Raw genomic sequence first — 15,765 nt, forward strand, 5'->3', positions numbered from 1 at the left:
ATCGAAGTGTTTCACATCTATAGAACATAAAATACAAAATATGTGAAAAGAAAAGTGGACGTTCTGAGGAAATGGGTGAGCAGTCACTGGCTGCCCTAGAATCTAAACAATCAGAAAACAAACAGGCCTTGACATTTCATGTGGTTTCTGACAGTCCGTCTAAATGCTCCTTAACCAAAATAAAAAGAGCGTTGGTGCTGCTGACACAAACCAAAAAAAAGAAAATTATTGATTGCTCATAAGCCCATAAGGTTCTTCACTAAAAACATCCACATGAATCGACATAATTATTTTTAACCGCTGAGAAAAAAATATGAAACAGGAAGTCAGGAAGTTTCAAGATTACTAAGCATCTCTTTTCATAAAAGCCTGGAGGCATGAATGCTACGTTAAAAATCAATCTCAAATAAGAGTACACGGCTAAAAATATGTCCTGATTAGATTCAGCTTCTTCACCACTTCGATAAACATGCAGCGTGGTTGACTCATTAACAGTACGGAAGGCCAAGCTGTGGGAAAGGGGCGGGTGGGGGAAGGTTCGTATTTACTTCCTGTGTCTCTCACCCTTAGGTGAAGCCGTCAATTGGACTGCAAGACTATGCTGTACTTTAAAACAAACTTTTATTCCACTGCTAAAAGAGATGGTTTGTGGACGGCCGAGACATCATGTTTTGACGTTGGCAATTTCAGGAGACGTGGTGCACTTACCAATTTGATGGCCACATATTCGTTAGTATAGAGATTTTTTCCCAGCCGCAGCTCTCCAAAGTTCCCGCAGCCGATTTTTTTACCCACACGGAAGTTTGGGCCAACCATAAGAACTCCAGAATTGGTCCCTGAACTCCTGCCCCCATGTCCAGTCCTGCCGCCTGCTGTCTTAGACATCTTTTTCCCTTCCTCGGTCTCTCCCTTGCCCCCTCTCTTATCAAAATCCATAAGCTTGTGATACCCTGGCCTCTCCACGGTTATTCTCCAGCCATGCAAACCATAGAAACTCCAATAACAGCGTTGGAGGTTGCTTTCAGGAGGGGGAGGGAGACAAGTCTCAAGAGGACACGGGGAAGAGGTGTCGCTGTTAAAATGTGCAGTGGCTCAGAGGACACTTAGACGAGCTGAAACTGCAGCTGAAGTGGCCCGTGTGTCTATCAGACGGCTTTTCCCTTTTCTCTCTTTGTGTTCCTTGTTTACCAGAGGGGCTCCTTTCTTGTGTGTGTCACTCAGCTCCAGTCTCAAAGTAGCATGTCCCTGCCTGACGAATAGGCAGTCGGTGCAGGGATGTGCCCACAGACACACATGCAATACTAGTCATAAAAAAGCACTCCGACACCCAGCTACTGCATCCACAAGGCCACTTGGGAACATCTCCAGGAGTGCCTCATTCCTTCTGGTCAGCCTTCAGTGACACAGTGGGCACTCTCCATGTTGCGGGGCCCACAGCAGAGGAGGCGACCCAGAGTCGGAGACACCGACGTGAGCAAGACGGGTAAAAGAGTGGTTTGATGCCAGCTGGTTATCTGCAAAAGCAAAAAACAGGCAGAAATCAGTAAATAATATGATGCTGTTATTTCTCATTATGTTTTACGAACCTCCAACTATGGCAACTATACCATTCTGCACAATCCTGTTAACTAAAAATAATCTGTATGTCAGAATATTGATAAAAAAAACTCAGATCAATCATTATCTGGTCCCACAACACTTGGAAGCCATTATGAGATTAAAACTTCAAAAAAAAAAAAACTTTAACCTTTTACTTGCATATCAAATTATGTCTATCGTGGCTGTTCCTTACTACAGCTGAAATGAGATCCCGACGCAGACTGGCGCAAAGCAAATTCAATAAAGCAATCGATGAGAGCAAGAAATATTCCACGGCAGACTTCAGACGTGAGGAGGAAACTGTAAAACTTTTCAAATAACAGTGTGTTATGATGAACACAAATGACGCGTCTAATGTTGTGAAACACTGCTGAGGCAAGTTTCAGTCTCAGTCTTGAGCTGGAGGTGGAAGTAAGTACAGCCTCAGATAAAAACAGAAAACGAAAAGAGAACTCATCCATCACTGTGCAGCTTTTTTTTTGCAAACAAACACATGCAGACGTCTCTCCTAACTCCCTCATGTCCATGATCTAAGACGCTGCTGGGGCTGAGGAGAGCAGGTAATGCAGGCAGCTACTTTTTTTTTCCTATGGAAAGGCACTTACACAGATCAATGACTAATGCAATGCCTCATAACATCATAGCATTTGCATCAATGGGAAGGATATTATTGGAAGAATTTGGACACGGTCTAGTCTACAGCTAGCTTATATGACAGACTGAAAATGAGTATTGTCATCATGAAACTAAATATCCTCAGACAGAATTAAGCTGATGCATGAGAACTGTCTTGTGCAAAATATTTACTAAAATTATTTGGACATACAGTTTCAACAAGGGATATAACACAAAGCTATATTAAAAGAATAGTAGTTACTGAAGCCTGAAATGCACTGAGACGCGTGAAGGTAAATAAACGACACAGCCCACATTAGCAATCCACAGGAAACAGAAAGAACGACTGCAATCCTTCATTACTGCAGCCTGCACGGCTAAAAATAGAACACATTTATAAGGCAGGTATGTCACCAACCATTACACCGTCTTCCTTGTTGAGTGACACATGACCATACTTACTGTGGAACCGAGAGGAAACCTGCCTACCTGGTCACAAGGTACACTAAATGAGGAGGGTTAAAATCCATTAGGGTGTGCATGCTAAATGGTCACAACAACAACTCCTGAAATGGCAAAGTGCACCTCATTCAAGGTGACCCAAATAGACACCGGTATGTGCATTTAAAACAGAAGCCAGGTTGTGTTTGTATCCGAGCTAGCACAGGTTATGCTCCCGAGACAGACTTAAATAACTTGCTCTCTGTCTCTGGTAACTTTTGGTGTCTAGACTGTCTCATTTCAGGAAGTTGTGCATTGTTTTGCACTGCAGCTGTCTGACATGACCACAGTCGTATAAGTTGTACTAAATGGAGGACAGTATATTTCATGTACGGAGGCGGGGTTTAAAGAAATACTAAGACAATAAATCTATTAATGATAAAACAAAATCCTGGAGCAGACATGGCGCTAACGCCAGCCTGCTAAAATGATAGTCAATACAGCTAGCTAGCTAGCTAGCAATAATACGACACCAGACTTATTTCAAACGTTATAAATACAAGCCAAAATACCAATGGGGAGGGGAAATGGAGTATTGACAGAGGTAACCAAACCAGATTGACAAATATTTCCCTGTCAGATGTGGAAATGCCTGCATTGTTTGAGCTAACATTGATGATAGCTAACAGCTAACAGGCTACGGAATCGCCTCCAACAGCTGTCATTTAGCTTTAGTTTCGGGTGATCCCACCTACTCGGTTTCAGTACTCACTCGCACGACGTTTGCTTTCCCATAAGATATGACAAATTGAAAGTAAAATTTTTGGTAAACAAACACCGTCGACAAGGCTCCAAAGAAAAGCTGTGGTTAACTCATTACTAGCTAGTTCGGCGGACAAGGCCAGATACTCTCAGGCTATCTTGGCGTTGGTTGTGAAGCTCAAGGCAGCTAGCCGGCTATTAAATATGAAGCTGCTATCTTTAGCTGTGTAAATACACCATAAATTAACCCAATGTAGTCGCCTATTTTTTTTACATTTAAGCTGAGTTGTCACGCAGCTGAGTTGAGCTAACCGAGCTAGCATTTACCAAAAACACCGTTCCTCTTGGCCCAACGCCTAAATTAAAAAAAGAAAAAGAAAACAGCAAACGATGTAACGTTAGCTAATCTGTTATTAACACAATATCAAGGGCTAACCGTTTGTAAATAGATCCCAATCGAACAAGTTGAGGAAGAACAGAGCATAAAATATTCATTGATTGACATTCCCTATGCTACATATACCTGGATAGTTACTAAAGCCTTAATAACTGAGAAATAATAACGTCTCAAGCGACGCGATGTTATCGACTGGAGTGTCGTTATGATAAAAGTGATCATTGATTCACCTGGAAATGTCGTTTTTTGGATCAGATTTCAGCTACTGCAAATTACCCAGACCACTGCCGGGCAACTCCTTAATCCTAAACAAGCGACTGCACACCAACGGCAGCCTGGGATCTCTTTACCGCTTAGCTCACTAGCTAGCCGTTTAGCATGCTAGCACCGAAACCCTTAGCAGGATCGTTAATATGCGGCGACTTTAAAAATAAACACTCGCTTGGGGTGTGAAAAAAACAAAAATATATATATAAAAAATATGTCGCCACCAGAAGGCGTGTTACCTTTAAATGTTAGCTATCGAAACGCAGTCGAAGTCATGGTTCTTCGGTCGTTTCTCGTTTGGTTTCTCTTGTCCCCCCAAGTTGCTATGATTTCACTGTTGTCTCTTTAAGCCTCCCTCAGCTGCACCGCGTCACGCTGGCTCACACAGCACGGCGCTACGCTGGGAATCTGACGTAAGCGCTTTGGAGAATACGACGCGCTTACGTAGCTCTGAGCGTAGCCGTTGCTGTAGCCGTTGCCGCCGCCGCCGCTAGCTGATTTTAGTGGAACAAATTCACACTTTTAACACGAATAAACCCAAGAAAAAAACATTTACAGCCTAGTTTTAGTTTATTACAAGTAAAAGTTTAGCATTAAAATAATTACTTAATATGTAGGGGAAAAAAAGTGTAAGTGAAAAGCACTACAAATAAATAGTGTAGATTAAATTAAAAACTCATCTGAACTAATATATTGGATATTATTATCATGTATATTCAATTCAGTTTTCAATTATTGGAGAAAAAAGTCATGATTGGAGAATAGCACAAAACCTCAAGCACATGTATCCCTGAAATATGTAATAAAAACATGTATAAGTAACATGAAATTAAAGTATTTTAGCATATATTACATGTCCTCATTGTATTTAGCACAGTTTATGGGACTACTGACGTAAAACTTACCCCTATATTTCACTATCTGATCATGAATGTAGGTGCCGTAGCTGACATTTCACGTCTATTTCCTCCTCCACCAGTTGTGTTAACCTAAACTCAAAGCTGTCACCTCCTGTTATCATATTATATTTCAACCGGTGAGATCATAAAGCGAGTCAAGTTACATACAGGCATTCTGAATATGGCGCCTTTTGTTTTTACTATTTTCTGACCATTTACAGAATAAACAATGAATTGTTTGTTCAGAAAACTAGTTGAAAGACGGACTGACAATGAAATAATACTAATAATATACCTTATACTACATCAAATTTTACTTTATTACATTGTTTGTTTTATTCATGTGATGTTTTATGCATACAGGAGTGGACTAATTTAACTTCGCAAAGCTGGAACATGTTTTCTCTTGTTGATTCCATTATATCCTCATTAAAGCCTAAAATCTGAACGGTATAAAACATTTATTGGGGGCAGTGCAAAGACCTAAACCTGTTTCCAGTACTGATCAAGGTTGTGATAAAGCAATAAAGTCAAATCCAAAGTCTAAAGTGATCACACATGTCCAATGCTGTCATCTGTGAATGACAGCATTGGACAATTCCCCGTCCCTGTATCAGGTCAAATATGTTTACAACTTCAGTAAGTACGAATAGTATTTTCTTGTATTCTCACGCTTGTTTGTGTCGTACATTTCAACCGACTGACTGAAACATATTATGAAAAATCAGAGAAGAGGTGCAAATAATTTTATTGCGCATTACTATGTTGCAGTGCTCAGTTACAATCAGGAACTTTTCTCAAATGCTTTTACCACTTTTCTTGCCGTCTACAAATAAAACACGGCAGCATAGCCAAGCTACACAAGAAGACAGTTAAGTTTGAATGGAGGGGTTATACTGCTTAATGTCTGGAACCAAAATGTAATACACAGCAGCTCTGTTCACGCCGCTCATATGACCATCAAACAAATGTTAATTAAAGCAGGCTGCGTCTATTAAAAACTCAGAAAGTATGTGACGTCTATGTCCCTTTAGATAGACAGAATAGAAGAATGAACGCCTGCTCTGCCTGTTCTCAGTTTCGGCTACAGGTGCATCAAAGAGCAGAGGTCTGCATCTATCAGATCCAGCCCAGTTACAGCCCCAGGTGAGGGTGACGCATCACTTCACTGGAGCAAGCAGTCTGAAGGGAGAGGCTACAGTTCTTGGTAAGTGCCGACGGAGGAAGCCCCAAGGAGGAGCTGTGCTGCTGTATGATGGGCCAGAAGACAGGGGGGAGGGCGAGCTCAGTGGACAGCAACCCTACAACCGGCTGCTGAGGTGGGTGACCGTAACACTCCTGCCCCGTCATGAAGGGGAAAACAGGAGGAGAGTGGAGTCGGAGGGGACACCGGGAGGTGTCAGAGTCTGAATCCCTGCTTTTATCCACATGAGGAAGAGGAGGAGGAGGAGGGGGAGGAGGGATGTTGCTGTCAGGGTGTGACGGTGCAATGTCTTGTTTGTCTTCAGTCCTGATTTCCTCCTTGTCCATCTTGCTGTGGTGTGATGTTTCCTCCAGGCTGTGGTCTCTGGAGAGAGGGGAGCATCTCTGTCCTTTACGAAACTTTGCCCTCCTGTTCTTGAACCACACCTGGAAGAGGAAGAGCAGAACGGAAAATGTCTTGATGTGGCCAATACTGTACACGAGTCAGTGATTCACAACACTTACGGGAGACAAATGTTGTAAGATGAAAAAAGGCGGTTTGGTTTCAGGTATCAGTCAGGTGACGGGTGGAGCGTGTTCTCACCTGAATGCGAGCCTCGGGCAGATTGATGCACACGGCCAGCCTCTCTCTCATGCCGACATCTGGGTACTGTGTCTGCTGGAAGGCTTTTTCCAGAGCCTGCAGCTGCGACACCGTGAACGCCGTCCGGCTGCGACGCTGCTTTTGCTGGTTGCCATAGCGAGCCTCCAGGATAAGCTCTGTCGGGACGGACATGAAAAAAAAAAACAACTTCATCAGTTTGTCCCCAGTTTATCAAGGATCATCACAGTAGAGATATAATATATAATGTAGTGAAGGTTTATCCTATTATATGAAACACTGGAGTAAGTTTACGTCAAAGCAGAAGAGACACATGTTAAAAATACTCCATTCATCCATTATTTTAAGTAGTAGCAATGAAATGTTATCAATAAATTGTGTTTAAGCTTTATTCTAAATGATAATATTGGATTATTATAAGTAGCACAACAACATTTGAGTTGATTGAGATGGAGCTTAGTATTATTTATGCACTACGGAGAAATAGTCCTTTACAATTGTCATTTTTAAAACATTAAATTTAAGTTCTGAGTAAATTTAACTTGAATAAAAATAAAAAAGACTTAATTGAAGAATAGAAGTATTAGTAAGAAATGCCAAAAGTAAAAGCACTAGATTTGTAGATTAATGTATATTAAAAAAATAAAAATAAAAATGTGACTAATTTTAATAGATTTAATCTTTACTGGGTTCTTATGAGGTTCCCTTAATAATGATAATAATGATAGTACAGATAATCATAGTTTTTTTATGGTTATATTTGGTACATGAGTCCAGAAACTACTGCATTTATCCTATTAAATGAATGAAGTGGAGTAAAATCTTGAATAGATTCGTTAAAATCTGAAAGATACGCCTTTCAAAACTTAGACTAAACTGTTAGTTTGTTAGAGTTTCTCTTTCACTTTGAGGTGGGTTTTTGTTTTGACCCACCTGCCAGCCTCTCCGCCACAGACAGGGTGTGCACCGCGGGGCCCGGTGCAGAGTAAGCGTGGTACTGCTCCGCCATCTGGTGGCGCAGGTCGAACAGCATGGAGTTAACACCGTGGAGGGGGAACACAGCACCGCCGGACGTCCCGCAGAAATTCAAGGAGTTCATAGTGGAATCTGAGGAAAGAGAAATAATTGTTTAACTCACTTTTTTTTTTCATACTGCTGTGACACTTAGGAACTTTTCCTCTCTAAAACCCCTCAAAGTATTTATTTGCCTCTAAAACTGCCCCGTCCTCATTGTTAACAGGTGAATAAACGGGGACAAGGCAGCAATTACATAGGACAGATTATTATTTGTTAACTGGATCAACCATAAGCATTATAACCACTAAATGCACCCATCTAAGACAAAAGTAGGTTTTAGGGAAGTTGACATCAGGTCTAAAATGCTCACTAAACATTTTATTTCTACCCCATTCCCCCTTCTTTTGGGGATTACTTGAGTAAATTAGTAAGTGCTTAGAATGTAAACTCCTATTTCTATGAGTAAATATTCTCAATATAAAGTAAAATGTATATATTTTTGCGCTACCACGTTTGGGTGTTTACACCTGCTGTTGTGTTAGCACCTTGGGGTTTTGAGGATATAATACCTCAACTAGTACCCTACTGGCATCCAGTCCTGGTGAAAACATCATTTAAATCTCTTCCATCCCAGGTTTTTAGTTTCCTGATTACCTGAGAGTCAAATCCAGAGCAGAACCGTGAGATCCAGGTGCGTCTTTACGCACGGAGTTCGGCCCGTTCCTCGGTAGTCCAGTATCTCCTAGTCCAGTTCCGAGGCCTTATATCCTCGCACAGCAGCGCCCTTTGTCGAGGCACGGATCTAATTCTCCGAAACCATTCTCACCCACGACTATTTAAGAAGCATTTACCCAGGCTCCCCTCAGCCATTAGCCAATAGAAAGAAAGGTATTAGCCGGGATTAGGTGGGATGAGGGAAGAGAGGGGGGTTGCAAGGAGCTCAAGTTTTTGAAACTATTGAACTTGAGAGATTTATGCCAAGGATCCCCCTATAAGCGAGCATTTCATTCCCTCCCGTTAAAACAATTAAAACAATGTGGTCGGCTAATCTCCGAGGCAGGGCAGATTAAAATAACAGCCTTTGATTGTCCTTCTCCTTCTCAGTCCTCTTTCTCCCATACCGCTGGTTTTGACAGTCTCCCCTCGGAGGGGGTTTTCTCTAAGGGTTTGTTTTGCTAACAGGCACCATATTTTGCCTCTGAACTGTCACCATGTGAAGTTAATCTGAGCCCCACTCAGCCAGAACAATTTCTTAAGATCCAGCTGAGCTAAATTAGAAGTCTACTCAGGAAAACATCAAACATTCAGGGAGAATAAAGTCCTCCAGTAGTATGTCATTTGACGCACAAAACCTTTATTCTAAGACCATTTACTGTTGGTGAAAAGAAACTGTACTCAAACATTTGGAGATATTTCCACTCTGTCTCTTCTTCAACTATGTTCTCCACACTATTTTAGAGGTAAAGCATTTAAAATTATCTAACAGCTTCAATTGACAATTACTTTCAGCTTCACTTTGCCTGCTAAATATTTAACCACCTAAACCCTAGGCTTCCTGTTTTTTTAGATTTCACTATAGCTCCTCAACTGTGCATCCAAAAGGAAACAGCACTGGATCAGAGACACTTTGAGGAATTCTGTCTTCTTGTCCTATCACCAGATCTGAGTGCGAAACTCCTGCGAATACTGAATCAAAACCGTAAATTCGAGTGAATAGCATCATCTTAAAGCTTATAAAATGTAATCCAGAGGGGTTAAAATGAGCTAGATGTGGTACATGATGTTTTAGTAATAATATTTGTCACAGAATTTCAAAGAAAGTTGGAAATATCCTGGGACCTGGGCATAAAGCTCCAAGTGCCTTGGATCCTACATGTCCCACGATGCAACTCCACAGTGTCTTGTGTTATAGTGAAGTATTTCTGTCATAAATCTGTAGTTTCAAGTCCATCCCGAGGTTTATAAGACCTCGGAGAGCTTCATTTGGAGTCTTTGGAGACATCTTAACCGTTTTCCAACCCTGTAAAATTTGTGAATAAACGGGGACAAGGCAGCAATTACACAGGAACGAATAAATGTCACGCTTTTATTTGTTAACTGGATCAACCATAAGCGTTATAACCACTAAATGAATGCATCTAAGACAAAAGTAGGTTTCAGGGAAGTTGACATCAGGTCTAAATGCTCACTAGGCATTTTTATTTCTACAACATTCACCCTTCTTTCGGGGATTGCTTGAGTAAATTAGTAATTGTTTAGAATGTAATAATATTTTTGGATCCTACATGTCCCATAATGCAACTCTACAGTGTCTTGCGTTACAGTGAAGCATTTTTGACTTTTATAAACAGGTTTTCTCTCATAGATTTGTAGTTTCAAGCCCATCCCGAGGCTTATATCACCATGGAGAGCTTCGTTTGGAGTCTCTGGAGGAGTTTCAACCATTTTCCATCTTGTAAAATTTGTGTTTGTGTACTTTCTGTGTACCTGAATGATTCCTTAAAAGAAAAAATAAAGCCCAAATAGAGTATAGGTCCCATTCCGTCAAGTTTGGGTTATTCACTAATTGGTCTCACGGGATTTTACAAAACACAGCCTTAGGCTTGTTGTGTTGATGAGGAATGAAATGCAGGAACGTAGAAGAGTAGTGACTCAGTCAGTCATCACTGCCAGTAACAGTTTAATCCTAGGAACTGTTTTTATCATGAAGCATTTAATCTCTAAAGCAGCATACGTCAAACTCATCTTGACGTAAAACAAGATGCTACAGGTAGATTCCTGCATGTAAAATGAAACATCTTGTATTTTTGTTTAAATATATCACAGACAAACTTGTCTGAGCGTCCTCCCTGTTGTGTACTTGGAGGGCGCGGACCAATAGCCACGGTTCACGTCTTCTCTTCACATTCACACACAATCAACTTGCTCAGACTTCCAAAATATGTGAAAATGTTTGTGCTCCTTTTTTTTTTCTTTTTCTCCCGTGGCTTTTTCCTCCTCCTTTCACTGTTCCTGGCTGTCAAGCTATATTAGTGTCCGATAGAAATAAGTCATTTAGAAGAGGCTCCGTCGGCCAGCCCCTCAGCCCCACTAAAAGCTCCAGGATTAGGTCCCAGAGGCCTTTGTCTCCGCAGCCCACAGGATTAGGGGAGATTTACTGCGAGGAGAGAAAAAAAGTAGTTATTTCATGGCACTTTCATGATGAAACCTGGCCAAAGCTGTGTTGGCTGGGGGGATTAGAGGCACACAAAGAGTGTGCTTGTGTGTGACCCTCCCCATCTCAGAGCCGCCACCACTGACTCACTCGCTGCCTCCCCCCCATCTCCGGATCATTTCCCCTCCTGCGGGCCAGCAAGGCTCGTCCAGGTTCACCTCCTACCCATCAAGACGACCGAGGTCCAGTCATAAACCAGTACTGGCTGCGTCGTTTAGCCGACTGAATCCCTTTTTTCACAACAACCAGTGACCTTTCAACACGACTAACATCCTTTCCCATTAGTCTAGAAACTGGAGTTGGAGTGGCGGAGGTCTAATCACCAGGATATAAGTGTCCTGCACTAAAAGCTGAAGTTGTGGAGGTAAATGAGAAGTGAGTGGATTCTGGTCCCTCCTGCAGTGTTTAAAACAGCTTAAAAGGAGTTATCCTGCTCTCAGAGGATCCACTTACACATGCGTGGATTACAGAGAATAAAAGACAAAAAGGCCGAGTCACATCCCCGACAACGGTCTCACCACTGAGCAGGTGTTACGCAGGTTTAATAACTGTTGTCACATAGCCGGGGGAATTACAGAGGCCTCACTGCTCCGAACGAAGTAAGAAGAAAATGACTCGAGCTTGATGTCAGACAACACAACGGTAGCTATTAAACTTGAGCTACAGCAAATCCTGTCACGCGTTTTCATAAAAACATGCAGCAGGTTGCATTTAGTCCAGGTTTGCAAAAGAAGCAATGACAGGCAACCAAGGCAAAAGTCATGAGTAAAGACTCAATCGTTTATTTTATAACAGGTGCAATCCTTCAACGTATTTCTAGAAACTTCCAGTTCATATATATTTAAAATCACTCTGCAGCAAATCATAATTGGTGACTGACACGGTTTCCTCATTTATGTGCATCAGAAGAAAACATGTGCAATCTGTAAACGAGCACGTATTCATTTTAATTTGTGGTTTTAATCTGTGGAAAGACGAATCTCAGCGGACTAGGATTGGATTTTTAATTTAGCTGCAATGTCACGTTCAAGTCTCCTACTGTCCAACCACGGTCACTGATTACTGTGCATTCAAACACTAGTTCTCCTTAATCTATAATCTGATCTAAAAAAACACGGATGAGGAAATTAGTTACAGCTATTTCTAAAAGTCGATTTATCATAAAGTGGCAACGTAAACCTAATCCATGAATTTTAAGAGCAGATAAATAAAATGAAAACGTAATAAAGTGCTTGAATCATTTTCTGATCGATGGACTGAACTGAGTTTCATCATATCAGGATCATTTTAAAATAAATCACTTTGTAAATTTTGTCATATTTGTCAGAGAACCATTAAATAACTTTCTGATTTAGATTAATAGCCTTTAATTTGCTCTTAATATAAATCAAAGTACACTTTTTTTTGTATTGATTCAAACTAGGAGGCGGTGGAGTTAAGTAGAGAGGTGGTACATTTTCTTTTCTTTGTCACTAAGAGGTTATTGTTAACGTCTCCTGTTTAACAGATGTTTTATAAAGCTGCCCAGTCGTTCTTTAATTACTTATCAATAGTGGAAATTTGTATTGACAAGGGCCTGTCAAGACGGGACCTTTGTAGTTGTCAGTTATCTCAAAGGAAGGCCCCCCCTCTGGAGCCGACCGCATCGATTGGCACGCAAAAGCACAATTGCGGAGGCCTTCGGGGGCCCGCGACGTCGGTCCGGGAGCATGTGGGCCGAGGAGCGGAGCGCGGGCAGAGGATCTAAAGACTTCTTCATCGGGGCGAGGGAGGGGGTGGGGGAATCGATAGGGCCCGCTGGCCTTTGACCTGAGGGAGACTGGGAGAGCGGGCGAGCGGGTCAGTCGGTCCTCTTAAGCCCCTGTGAGTGCCAGGATCACGCTGTGAGGCCTGACACCGGCTATGACACACTCGGGGCTTAGAGTGACATTGACCTGGCTGCAAACACAACAAGTACACACACACAAAAAAAGCTCAAACATACACAAGGAGACGGTTTAAGGAATTTAAAAGGCGGATCACTTTATGACAGCTAGAGGAAAACTTTTAAACGAGCCGACTGATCCATTAGTCTGATGTTATTGATCTAAACTACACAGATGCCTCGTTTTGTGTGACTCAGACTCTTATTAGCTTCCAATTATGTTCCTATGATCTTCTGCGCGGCCCCTGGGAGCAGAGCAATAATAAGAAGCAGCAACACGGGCAGATCAATACAAGGGATTGAGTAAAGATCAGTCTCTTAATTGGGGCGAGAGTGGTATAGATTAAAGACAAACAGAGAGGGACGGGCAGCTGTGTGTGTCCCCCGGGGGTCAAGGGCACCCACAGCGGGCTAAACTGGGGTGCAGGGTGAGCTCCAGACCAACAGACATAGAGAGGGATAGGGAGGGAAAACTGGTCTTTTCAAGCCTAGAGACAATACTGACACTGTGTAAACTAAGACTTAGGTCCAAAACTAAACAAGTCTGAGCTTCACACAAACCAGGACGTCAAATTGAGAAAGATGAGGAGATGTAATAGAAGACGGTGCAACAGGGAGAGCACAGAGGGGTTTGGAAATGCATGCATTTGAGTTTTGAGGTATTTTGATGGTTGAAACATCTTCTACTTTAGTTTAACTTATACTAAAGTCTGAAGTTATTAATTTTCACCGTTTTAATAATCAGTTCACTTTTTTTAGTCATTTACAAAGAAATAAATGCCATATCTGCAGGGTACAGCTTCTCTTTTTTTAGAATAAGATGATTTTATTTGTCTAATGTTGTTTTCTTGACAAATCAAGGCATTTAAAAATGAGTTTTGACTATTTTCTGCACAATATTTAAAGTAAAAATGGTCCAAATACTGACCTTAACCAATATTGGCTTTAAGGAAACTTCTCCAAATGTCTTATTATGACAGATTATTAGTCTGAACCCTAAATATATTCATTTCATGTTTACAGAAGACTAAGACAGCCAGCACATATTCACATCTGTAACCAGAACAGAAACTTTTAACTATAATTTAGACTATAATCAACTGTTCCCCTGCTCTGGTTCTCCCAGAGATAATGGCGCTCTCCGTCTCCCAGCATGTGGTCAGTTTTTCGGAGCCTGTTCCCCCCTCATTGACCCCCCGCTACTCAAAGGTGATCACCGCCAGAGAGAGACAGAGAGACAGAGAGAGAAAGAGAGGCACTGATCGAATTTGATAATGAAGACGACCCCTCTAAGCTGCTTTGCTCCACATGTTCAAAATCTCTGGAACACTCCATAAACACTAGGAAGCCCCCCTCCCTGTCACTGAAACATTGTGTAGGTATTGATCCTATAACTGGCTCTTTCAGTACCTGGGGGTCTGTGGCCCGTCCTGGGGAAATGCATCCTGACATGTGACGGGACGAGCTTAATAGGCAAACACACGGAAGAAAGGATGGGCCTCTCCGTTTAGCATTTCTCTCCTGTTTTTCTTTTTCTCTTTTTGAACAATTTACACATCTGCTGGAGAGAAGGAGTCCACACCAGCTGCACCTGCTGTTAAAGGGACATATAGGCCGCAAGAGGCCCTGCTCGGTACGGAGAAAAAAGCTGTCACACTGTCAAAAACTATTTGTGCAGCTCTGGTGGAAGAAGAGTTCGGATCTATTACTGAGCTGAAAGAGACACTAAACACGAGTCCAGAGAAGACTTCGGTATAAATGATCAGCGGAATATTCTGGCTGCAAGTGTCAAAGCTTTGAGATGTTCAGCTTGTGAATCTCTCGTTTTTTGCTTTTCAGCAACACATGAAATTCAGAAAAGAGGATTTTTAAAGAAGAACAAACTTCCAAAGAACAACAAAAACGTGCACAATGGAAACTTTCTGCCACAAGACCAGACGATTGACCTTAGGAGCTAAAGACATGCACCTGCAATGACAATTAGAGACAATGCAACGGGTTTAACTGTCATTAGGATGAAAAACATCATAACTCGTGTTATCAGAAATATCAGGAATATGCATTAGCTGTGAGTCAGTCCCTTCGTTCTTCTTCAGTCAATCAATCAATCTTTATTTATAAAGCACTTTAAAAAACAACACAGTTGGGCATAGAGCTGCACACGGACCAATCAAACAGTATTAAACAATATCTCATCTCATGCTGAATTAAAAGCTAAAGAGAAAAATGTGTTTTAAGAGAGGATTTAAAATGAGGAAGACAGCCGGCCTGCCTGATGTGCAAAGGCAAGTTGTTCCACAGTTTGGGGCCAGCAACTGCAAAGGCTCGGTCACCTCTTATCTTCCTCTTTGTCTTTGGGACAACCAACAATGACTGATCTGCCGACCTGAGAGAGCACGAGGGAGCGTACGGCTGGAGCAGTTTGGACAGATAACTGAGGAGCGAGGCCATGAGAATACATTTAAATACAAATAAAAGAATTTTAAAATCAATCCGGAAACAGACAGGGAGCCAATGAATTTCCACTAAAATTGGGGTAATGTGATTGTGCTTTTTGGTGCCAGTTAAAAGTCGAGCAGCAGCTTATGGTCCTGGCCTCATCGACCTGTCCAGTTTACAGTAATCCCCTCCTACCTGAATGCATCATCATCATCCAGCCTGCTTATTATTCCTCTTTTTTTGTATTTTTTGTATATCTTAGTGTCTTGTTTTGCAAGTCACGCTGCTCACATATGCATGAAAATTCTGGATCTCAATTATAGCAGCCAGCTCATCTATAACATAACCATTGCCGCCACTGACAGTCTCGTTTATTCCTGTAACAGT

At 41.7% G+C, this 15,765-nt stretch overlaps 1 protein-coding gene across 3 annotated transcripts in view; it reads right to left on the reverse strand.

Moving 5' to 3' along the window:
- csnk1g2b (casein kinase 1, gamma 2b) overlaps positions 1–4,508 on the reverse strand; it is a 39,552-nt gene extending 35,044 nt beyond the window's left edge. For 2 of the 3 annotated variants that reach the window (XM_084547538.1, XM_084547536.1), the window contains exons 1-2: positions 4,321–4,508; positions 709–1,514 (exon numbers count right to left, since the gene is read on the reverse strand). In XM_084547538.1, the coding sequence (XP_084403664.1) occupies positions 709–936 (228 nt within the window). In that variant the 5' untranslated portion in view covers positions 937–1,514; positions 4,321–4,508. Of the gene's footprint in view, positions 1–708; positions 1,515–4,044; positions 4,256–4,320 lie in introns of those variants that run through there. The other variant, XM_084547537.1, reaches the window with a different exon arrangement.
- Positions 4,509–15,765: the final 11,257 nt, after the last annotated feature.

The sequence above is a fragment of the Chelon labrosus genome, assembly GCF_963514085.1.
Source record: "Chelon labrosus genome assembly, chromosome: 7".
Classification (NCBI taxonomy): Eukaryota; Metazoa; Chordata; class Actinopteri; order Mugiliformes; family Mugilidae; genus Chelon; species Chelon labrosus.